Here is a 10,795-nt window from a genome sequence, read left to right as displayed (position 1 = left end):
ACCAGCCCGTTTTGGGGGGTGCTTTAGCACCCCCGAATTCCACTCAAGCGCCTCCACAAATGATGGCAGTTTCCAAATCGATTCTCCTTAATAAAAGACAATATAGGCTTCGATATCATTAAAAACGCTAATTTAAAAAAAACAAAAAAAACACATTGTCAACAACGCGGCGTTGGAAATTACAACGATTTAGGGTTAGGGGTCTTCAACGTTTTTCTAGCCGAGAGTAATTGTTTGCTCATTATGAGCGCAAAAGCCCCCCAATTCATTTGCATTTTTATAATCACTTAACTTGTACTACTTACGTTGTTACTATATTATTACCAGGTTAATTATTGGAAATAGAAAATAATAAAGAAAGAGAGAAAAGGATAGAAAGTAATAGGGAGAGAAAGAAAAATGGAGGAAGAGAAAGATAGAGAGTAAGATAGAAGAAGAGAAAGATAGAAAGAGGGAAAGATAGAAAGGGAACGATAGAAAGAGGGAAAGATAGAAAGATGGAAAGATAGAAAGATAGAAAGATAGAAAGAAATAATAAAAACAGAAGAAAAATCTCAAGAAATAGACAAGAAAAAGAGCGAGAAAGAAAGAAACACAAGAAAGAAGTAGGAGGTAGTGTTAAATTGAATCAGTTGACCACTAAAAAAAAAAAATAATTTGACTAGAAAATCTCAATGACCCAGCACGGGTGAGCTCTTTTCAGAACGGGTCCGCACAGGCACCTTGACTGTCTTCAGTCCAGCACCAGGTTGGAGACCCCTGTTACAGACACGAGTGTTGACTCTACTGCCCCCTACAGCACACAGTGTATGCCTGAGTCCCCACGGAGAGAGCCCCGCCCTGTTATAGTGAAGGGAATTCAGTCTCTTTTTCGAGAAGCGGCTCAAAAAAAAGAGAAGGCTCTCAAGGCTCCCCAGAGGTTTTTTGTTGCTTGATTCATACTATACCAATTATGATGTAACGTTATGCACTAAATGTTTTTAAAAAGGGAAACACAAAGCAAAAAAAAAGAGAAAAGAAGTAAAAATCAAGAAAAAAAAAAAAAAAGGAAAAAGGTGAAAAGAGATAAGAAAAAACAGGAAAAAGAAAGAAAAGAAAGAAAAGGGTGAAAAGAGAAAAGAAAAATCGAGAAAAGAAGAAGTACAAAGCTAGGGAAAAAAGAATCAAAAGAAGTTAAAATCTAGAAAAATGAAAAAAAAAAGAAATAATAAAGACGAAAAAAAAATTGCAAGGAAAAAAAAAGGTTTTGAGGCATCCGTTTGATCAGGATGTTACCAAAGAGCATGTACTATTATGCACATCATGAATTCATATTTATTTTTAATCTATTGTTCTACTAAATGACAATAGCTTCCAGTGAACAGATTTACATTCGCAAGATTTTTATATGAAGCAACTTTAAAGTCAAGCAAGTGACGCCACCAAATCCCAAATATCAACTGCAAAAAAAATACATGAGAAAATCCAAGAACAGTTGTTGTTTTTAAAGCTAACCGTCAAACGCATCCATGAAAAACGGTCACGGATGCCATGGCGCCTGATTGGCCACGCCCGTGTGGCGCCGGCTGCGGCTCATTGACAGATTGGCTTTCCTTCTATTTAAGTTCAGTGTTCACGCTCTCTGTTTGTCAGTCCGTCAACAGACCTCTGCCCCTGTCACAGACCAGAAACGGACACAGGACCCAATAGCGCTCGTTTTCTCAGTTTTTATTGATAAAGAGGGAGAGTAAGGCTTGTTTCCACGATCCGATGGCTGACAGACAAAAGGAGCGAGCGGTGCGGAAGTGGCACTTCCGTGTCTGGCGAGGAGGATCGGAGACAGGCGGGAATAGCATGTCGTTGGCCGGGACCGGAGATCAAAGGCGGTGTCGAATTCGTAAGCGAGGTCGGTAGCAGGAGGCAGGCAGGTAACGGGGCAAAACAGGTCCGGTAACAGGCAGGCAGAACGGGGCGAAGTCAGGTCCGGAAACAGGTCGGTAACAAAGATCAGGCAGAAAAAAAGCAGGGCAGGAACGGAGTCGGACGAAAAGGCTTACTGAGCTTGAGGCAACAGTTCGCATAACGATCTGACGGGTTTTAAAAGAGAGCATCAACCAATCAGCTGTCCGGGCTGTCGCAGGTGCTCTCAATCGGCAATCATGAGAGCCCCGCAAGATGTGGGTTCTGACTCGGTCCTGTTTCCTTTTGGTATTTCCTGTACGGTATTGTTCCCGTGTCCTGTTTAATATGGGTTTCCGGATTCGTTCCTGTCTATTTTTGTCCTGTTTATTATTCTCTCCATTTTTTTTTCCCAGTCTAGTTTGTCGTGTTTAATTTTCGATAATTAAAATATCAATCCTGTCCGTCCCGTCCTGTCCGGTATCGACCCCATCCGTCCGATATCAACTCTGGCAATTGGAATCGATCTCGTCGGTCTCTGGCTTCCTATTATTCCACACCAGACCGGCTGCCTAACGTGCATGACTCCCCATTTCCCGTAAAATAAAAGCTTGAGTGAGAAACGTCACGCGTTTGGGTCCTGATCCTGTTCATGACAAAAACACTGAAAACATTTTGCAGTCAACCCTTTGCATACAAAAGATATGGCAGACCACACATAGAGGAAAATCCTTAGAGGTGCTTCATTTGTGGGGAAATGTTGACTTAAATGTTAAATATGGTTAAACGCAAAATACTTTGAATTGTTTGATTCGTGGTCAAGATTTGACGAATAATCTTGATCTGTTTCAACTATTGAAAGTACACGTACTTTAAAGAAAGGACTGAGAGGCCCTGTCTGGAGAATATAAGGTTCCATTCTTTCAAGTTTTGAAAATGTTGTCTGTTGTGGCCGCTTTGTAGACGTGAGATGAGGAATCCTGCCACCTTGTGGTGGATACCGACGACATGTCAGGTGTTGGGATATTGAAATGTGTGTATATGCAAATATACAGTCACAACTTCCTCACATTATTATTATTTCAATCAAGTTCGTGATTTCGTGGCAATTACCATATATCCGAAAACATTTATTTACGTATTTGTTTCTCTATCTTATTTGCTTGACGCCTTAATGCAGAGGTAGGCAACGCAAAATGTGAAAAGAGCCATATTGGACAAAAAGCAAATTTGTCCAGAGCCCAAAAATGAAAAAGCTTTTACAAGCATTATCATGAATTTTTGTAGTGTTTCTGCGTTATGATTTTGGAGTATTTTTGTCATATTTTTACTGTACTTTTAAAGTGTTTCTACCATGTTTTTGTAGTATTTCCATAGGCTATTTTTGTAGTACTACAAAAATATAGTTATAGTTGTACATTTGTTCTATTTACGAAGTTGTATTTTTGATATATTATTGCAACATCCATTGCAGCCTGGTCATCCTGGAAGGGGAGATTACCACCTCTTTCTCTTATTTCTTTCTCTCTCCTTTTCTTTCTCTTTAATCTACTAGTTCGGCCCCTGACAGAATGTTTGTTCCATTGTGTGGCCCCCAAGCTTAAATGAGTTTGACACCCATGCTCTAGAAGCTTTGAAGATTTTCTTGGATGCACCGTGAGATAGAAGCAGTTCAGTTGAGGTTTTTATTACAATCAAAAATTTAAAACACATACAAAATAATATCCTCGGTTTGCGAGTACAAAAAGAGGCTTTGACAGTTTCACGAGTGAGCTTCCAATTCTATATCGGAGGAGCGGAACATGGGAGGCAATGATGAAAATGAGTCAGTGGAAAATTCCACAGATTCTGCTTTCACACCAGTTCTTCCAGGCTGGTAGTTCGCTCAGACTAGAGGCAAGACTCCTCCGACAGTAAATCAGAACACCACTTAGAACAACACAATTTCTGTATAACTACTATATGAACAAATACATTAATACGTCAAGACATAAATCATTGTTTTAATTACCAGGAAATCCCGAACTTCCCGCAGCCAAGACAATCATCTCATCTCATTAGCCGTACCGCTTACCCTCATTAGGGTCGCAGGGGGGCTGGAGCCCATCCCAGCCATCTCAGGGCAGTGGGCAGGGGACACCCTGAACTTTTTGCCAGCCAATCGCAGGACACACGGGGACAGACAACTCACTCGCTCGCTCATTCACACCTAGGGACGATTTGGACCGGCCAATTCACCTGAAATGCATGTTTTTGGAACGTGCCCGGAGGAAACCCACGCAAGCACGGGGAGAACATACAAACTCCGCACAGGAAGTCTGGAGCTGGATTTGAACCCACGCAGGAGGTTCCCATGACATGAACTGTGCCGCACATGCGCTAACCACTGCGCCGCCGTGCTGCCCCCAAGACAATCATAACATTTTCAAAACTTAAAGGAATTGAAGAATATTTCCTCCAGATAGGACTACTCAGGCTTTCCCCTTTGTAGCATGTGTACTCTCAAATGTTGGAACATATCAGAATGATTCGTTAAATCTTGACCACAATCCAAACAATTTAAAGAACCTTCCCCTTTGTGAGCTCTTATGTGTTGAACCAAATTTATGGTTTGAGAGAAAATGTCCCCACAAATGAAGCACTGATTGGGATTGTCCTCTACGTGTCTTATCATGTGTTCTTCCATCCGTCTTTTGGATGTGAAAGCTTGACCGCAAAATGGGCAAGGAAAAGGTTTTTCCCCCGTGTGCCTTCTCATGTGTCTGGTCAAATTACTCTTTCGAGAAAATTCCGCTTTGCAAACGGAGCAAGAAAGGGGGATTTGCGCCCTGTGCGTTCTCATGTGCATAATCCAATTACCTTTATGAGAAAATATTTTTTGGCAAAACGAACAAGTAAATGTTTTTTTGTTCCAATGCCTCGTCATGTGTCTGTTCAGATTACTCTTTTGAGAAAATTCCGCTTTGCAAATTGAACAAGAAAATGGTTTTTCGTTCGTATGCGTTCTCATGTGGACGATCAAATGAGACCTGCCAGGAAAGGCCTTTCCGCACACGACGCAACGTTGGGCCGAACGGTTTCGACAAACCCCGCAGCGGTGGCCTTGGCGGTTCTCCTTCCGATTCCAAAAATGTGTTTTCGCAAAGCTTTTACCGCAAACCGAGCAGTCCGCGTTTTCTTCGCCGGAAGCGCTTCTCTTTTCGGAACTTTCCAGCTGTCGGGAGTCTTGTTTGCAGCGTGCGCTGCTCTCCGGGTCATCGCTGTCTGAAAGGGGAGCCAAGTCTTCATCCGGTGGGGGTCCTTCAGACCTTCTCCCACTTGGACTTTCATCCTGGAACTGTTGCGATCCCTCAGTTGAATCTTCCTCTTCGCCCGCACTCTTGATAAGGCAGACATCCCACTCCTCTTTTTCGGTTTTAACGCGAGGAAGCTGAAGCTCTTGTTCTTCTACTTTGACGGGGGGCAGCGGAGGCTTCTTCCGCTCCAAACTCCGACATAGGTCTTCCGGAGGACCTTCACCCTGGCGATTTAGAAGGGGACGGCTATCTGAAAGACACAATGTTCAGGTTTCGCTCATCAAACCGGTGGTCGTTTGATACAAGCTTTTAAAAAAAAAGACAAAAAGCACTGAAGCACACATGGATCTGGTTTCATATATGTTTAAAAGGAGCTGAAGGCTGAAACATTCTGGGCTCGTTTTAAATTTGGGGTTAAACCAGTGATTTTCAAACAGTTGATCCCTTTATGGGGCGAGGATATATCAAGGGGGTTGTGTGTGACCTCGGTTTTCAAGTCTTTTGCAAGTTAAGAGGACGATGGTTGACTAAGCGTATGTAGCCATCACTTTCATTGTGACCATGGAGGGAGGGATCAGGAAAGACCCGCTTGCTACGTTTAAAAATGTTGGCAGAAGACAGCATGAAGCCAAATAAATTGGCCGGTCACTTATCAACATTACATGCCAATAAGGCGCTTTAGGTGTTTTAGCGAAGAGGTAAGGAACAGGGGCGGAAATTTCACGTGTTACCACCAAAATCGGGGAATCATTTTTTTGTCCTGACCGATATAAAAAATTTGTGATCGAAGCAGCGCAGAAAGGTTTCAATCCTCTTCTCTGCTGATAGCGCTAATCACGCTTTTCAACTGTCTGAGCGTTCTACTTGCATCAACATATGTAAGCTCCGAAGTTATTTCAATTGTCAAAACGTCTAACTGCTTCCATCGAAGTGTTCTATTAACATGTTTAAAGAACATGCTAGCTTTTTGCAAAACAAGCTAGAAACGCAAGGTAATAACTCAGATGTTTCGGAGGAACAACAGTTTGAACAAATTGATTTTTTTCAACAGACTTGAGCGGACACGAGGTCACAATTATTACGAATGGACAAATACTCAATCAAACAAAGTTGAAATGTAAGTTTGTGTGCAGACCTCTGCTCCTCATAATGTTTTGACCGTGGCAAAGCGCTTCCAGGAGCCGTCGTTGTCGGCTAAGTTCCTCCTCTATGGTTTTTTCAAACAGTCCTCCAGACCCGTCGCCACTTGGACTTTCATCCTGGGGCCGTTGGGGGCACTCGGCTGGGTCTTCCTCTTGGCCTTCGCTCCTGACAGGGCTTCCCGTCGGTGGGAACCAGCCGACATCACACTCCTCTGTTTCGGTTTTAACGTGAGGAAGCTGAAGCTCTTGTTCTTCTGCTTTGACTGGGGGCAGCGGAGGCTTCTTCTGCTCCAAACTCAAACATTCCTCAGGGGGATCTTCACCCTGGCGATTTAGCAGGTCATGGATATCTAGAGGAAACAACGTTCAGATTTCATTCATCAAACAAATGTTGGTACAATATGAGCATTTAAAAACAGGACAAAAGTAATAAGTTGGCATTGGCATACAATGGTCTGAACTTGTTTCTAGCCCGTGCTGTACTTCCGCATGGTGGCCCATAAAGCAGTTAGCCATACTCTGTCTTCTTGACATCAACAAAAAGCTCTCTCTGGTATTGTTCAAACTTCTCCCATAGGACACGCAGTTTAAAAATCTGTTCTGTGGCGCTCCTTCTCTCCCTGGAACCTGCCTGTTCTTCAGCTAGGATTGCCTAGACAAAGCATTAAGCCGATATGGGATGGAAATCAGCACAGAAAAAAAAAGTATTGACCAAGGTATCACCACTAACATCACCATCAACCGCAGGGAGCAAGAACTTGTCACCAAACTGAAATATATTGGAGCCGTCGTATCAGAAGAAGGGTCGGGAACCAGAAATCATGGCCAGGGTAGCTCAAACTACAGCCGTACTTGCCAGACTGAAACCCATCTGGAGGGACAAGAACATAGCAGTGAAATTAAAGTTTAGACTCAGTGGCTCAGGAGGTAGAGTGTTCGTCATGGGATCAAGGGATCCCAGTTCGAATCACGGCTCCTCCGTGTTACATGTCGAAGTGTCCTAGGGTAAGACACTCAACCCCTAATACCCCCAATATGCAGGTTAGCCGCTAGTGGGAAATGTGAAGCACACTGCAAAGCGCTTTGGGAAGTCTTGACTTGAAAAGCGCTATAGAAATGCAGATCATTTCATTTCATGCAAGCGCTTGTTACTTCCTTCTTGGACTCTCACAGCAAAACTGGAAAAGAAAATCCAGGCCATGGAGATGCCATGGTACAGGAAACTTCTGGGCATCAGCTACTATCAGAGGGCACATAGGACCCTCCCAAGAACTGTTGACCAAAACTTGAGTGGTATGGTCACATCAGAAGATCATCAAGACTGACCAAGATTATTCGCCAGGGCACAGTCTGAGGGGCCACCCTAGGAGCTGCTTTCACGAACTATTTTTGTATATAAATGTACATAAGTTGTGCTAGATGATGCATTAAAAAGAGCACTCATTAAAAGTAAAGTATTGCAGCCTGAAACGACGATTCCTGTGACGCACAGTAATCATGACCTCACACAAAACAAAAACAAACAGACTCAGAGACAGGTTCTTCCCCAGAGCCATTACCACCCTTAACACACACTGCACAAAAAATTGAAACTCTTGCAAACACACAACCTCATACAGACGGAAAATTGTATTCATGCCTATGCTCACTTTGCACAATGTTGACTATTTTTGCACCTAACGCATATTGCACTAATACGATCCCAAACTGTATGTAACATCCTACATGCCCACATTTCTTGTTACATGCCCACATTTCTTGTGTAAATTATAACTATAACCTTATCTTCTTTGTTTTAAAACCTCATCTTCTTTGTTTTTCTTTTATCCTCACTGTTAATATGTGACACTGGAGTGCCATGCCCAATTTCGTTGTCACAATATGTTCACCCCATTTTGTAACAATGACAATAAAGGTATATTCTATTCTATGCAACATGTTTCAATGCAAGCACGCCACGAGCTGCGGCATGTTGAGTGATGTCCCGTTTTTGTTCATGTTTGAGATGAATGCAGACGAGCACAGACGCCCTGACTTTTGTATTGTTATGTTTATTGAATGCAGGTACGTGGGAAAGCTATGTTCATTGGTATTATTAAGCAATGTGCTCGCATATTGTGCCTTCAGCTCCATCACCTCGTGCTGAAGATGATTGCAGTGGTGCACGGAAGCCCTGACTTTTGTATTGTTTTGTTTATTGAATGCAGGCGATAAACCGAGTGACTGTGAACCCTTGTGTCGCGCATGATTCAGGGTCTTTACACAGACGCAAGATGATACATTTTACGAATGGAGAAATAAATCATGAAAGTGAGTTGAAATGGAAGCTTGCGCGCAGACCTCCCATCCTGGCCACGTTCGGACTGTGGTACAGCTCTTCTAGTTGCCGTCGCTGTCGGCTCAATTCCTCCTCGAACAGTCGGATAATGTCGTCGGCAGCGGCGACGAGTCTCTCTCTTACAATCTCTTTCAACATTTTGACGACGTCGAATGAAGTTCTAAAGACGAACAAATAACGAAGCTAATTCAAACTCTTCGTCGTCGAACTCTTAGAGTAGATTTCTTCTTCTACTACATTTCTACTTCTTCGTTGTCTTCTTCGTGGGGTTTAACCGCGGTTGGGATCCATTTTTTTTGGCGCATTACCGCCCCCAATCACTATATCCTCTTCACCGTTCCACTTCTCGATTCCTGTTAAAAGTCCCGTACTTCTTAAAAGGGTAAAATAATCCTCCATTGAGTCCAGCCATTTTCCATTGAACATTCCGTGACCCTTTCTTCATTTCCTCCCCGTGAACGTTGCGCTTCTTGGATGGAGAGGGACGCCGTAGTTGTGACGTCACACACTCCCGCGAGAGTTGAAAGTGACGGTGATGTCATCTTATCGTTTTTATGAATATACTTCCAGCCAGAGAGCAAAAGTATAACATTTCTCTTTAAATAGAAGACAAAAATAACAGCACCGAAACAGATGGTTTAGTATACTTTTAAAAGGAACGAAAGGTGAGAATTGCAACGTTAAACATGGCGGCTGCGGTTCATGATGACGTGCTCCAATGATTCTTCCCTCATCTCAAAGGGTAGTTCCCTTTTACTTATTATCTTGGCTTACGCTTTACCGATACACCCATTTCAACTTAATGAGAACCCAGTGTCCAATTTGTCCACTCGTTATTTCCCCTGCGTCCCCAAATGATCCGGCACCCAACAAAAGATGACTTCTAACCCTGATTTAGAACGCCCTTCCGACTTGCGCAATGAAATGGCGTCATGCTTTCAAGGACTGATGCCGAATCGGAGCATCATGCAGTCTTTGTAGGTCCACCCACTGAAGTCCACCAACACTGACTCTGCAGTACACCCCCCTAGACCATCACTCGTTCATTTTCCTGACACTGCCGCCTCAAAACCCGTGTCTAGATCCTTTACCCCATCTAGAAACACATGCACCAAATCATGATCGTCTTGACCCATCAAGTAGCCCCCAGCGGATCTTCTGCACCATTCCCTTTCATGTCCAGGAGAAACAAGTCCAGTCTCAGACACACACCCATCTCCACGGAGCCTCCTCAAAAGGGACCACTGTCGGAGTCGATGGACAAGTCTCTGGCAATTTGATCTCGAAATTTTCCCCGTTGCTCTTCCCAATTTCCTAGCCGCCTCATAGTAAAATGAAAATGCCACCAAAATAAAGCAGACTCAGCAATTTTGATTTTGTTGACTTAGCGTTTTTCCCAGAAAGACATTCTACTCTCTCAGGCCGCAACACGTTTGGCCAGGTTTACGATGGTTTCCTAGCCATCAGGGAGGTCACTCTCGGGGCAGTGAGCCTACCAAAAGGGAAACGCCCCCCAAAGCTGGTTTGGTGTCTCACTGCAGGTGAATGCTCTAACAGACGTTCTAGTTTTTAATGTATTTGACACGTTCTCTCTGCATCAAACGAATACATTCCAGGATTTCTGATTGGCAAATTCACTTGAGGTTTAAAAACAGACATATGAAGGGCAGTGAGTAAAAAGTGTTCTAGGGGGCACACTTTCACCGTCTATTGTTTTTGTAATCTTCAAAGTAAGCAACTGGTTTGATTTTGTCCGTTTGGAGAGTCCTTATTTGACCTACGTCTTCCTGTGGCGCCATGCTCCCGTCAGTGTTTTTTTTGAACCAATAACGTTAGGACGACAATGTCAAATATTATTTTAACGTGCTGTGTATGAGATTTGTTTACACGTCTTGTCATGTCAGTGCAGTTGAGAAAGTGTTTCCTCTTTGATGATGATTAGTCGTCCAAAATGTAAGTCGTGTTTCTTTTGGATGGATAAGGAATTCGAAGCGAAGGTCTCAGCCGCATCTGGACCTTGGTGCCAGTTCCCTCAGACAACCAAAAACACAACGCAGACTTGTGCGGGCGGCCGGTCCAACCATCGAGGGTTACGTATACGAAAGCAGATTCTCGTGTTGTGAGTACAGAACAAGGCTGTG

General features: G+C 43.4%; 1 protein-coding gene across 1 annotated transcript; it reads right to left on the bottom strand.

The window, feature by feature from the left end:
• Positions 1-3,549: 3,549 nt before the first annotated feature.
• LOC148366524 (uncharacterized) lies at positions 3,550-9,541 on the bottom strand. Its single transcript, XM_088336987.1, has 3 exons — positions 8,657-9,541; positions 6,310-6,666; positions 3,550-5,424 (listed from the first exon to the last, which is right to left on the bottom strand). Exons 1-3 carry the CDS (start codon positions 8,790-8,792, stop codon positions 4,346-4,348), a joined length of 1,572 nt encoding a protein of 523 aa, XP_088193113.1. The 5' UTR covers positions 8,793-9,541; the 3' UTR covers positions 3,550-4,345.
• Between the last annotated feature and the right edge of the window lie 1,254 nt (positions 9,542-10,795).

This window comes from Urocampus carinirostris, chromosome 5 (genome assembly GCF_059441175.1).
Source record: "Urocampus carinirostris isolate Australia breed hairy pipefish chromosome 5, RoL_Ucar_1.0, whole genome shotgun sequence".
In the NCBI taxonomy this organism is placed as follows: Eukaryota; Metazoa; Chordata; class Actinopteri; order Syngnathiformes; family Syngnathidae; genus Urocampus; species Urocampus carinirostris.
Note: the sequence above shows the minus strand (reverse complement) of the source record. Positions and strands in the feature narration are given on the sequence as shown.

What these genes read in the sequence shown, in the direction of transcription:
- LOC148366524 (XM_088336987.1), bottom strand. Translation starts at nt 8,792, where the DNA reads ATGTTGAAAGAGATTGTAAGAGAGAGACTCGTCGCCGCTGCCGACGAC. An exon ending in GAACGTGGCCAGGATGGGAG is followed by an intron (nt 6,667 to 8,656) that starts GTCTGCGCGCAA and finishes TGTTTCCTCTAG; the next exon opens with ATATCCATGACCTGCTAAAT. An exon ending in AAACATTATGAGGAGCAGAG is followed by an intron (nt 5,425 to 6,309) that starts GTCTGCACACAA and finishes TGTGTCTTTCAG; the next exon opens with ATAGCCGTCCCCTTCTAAAT.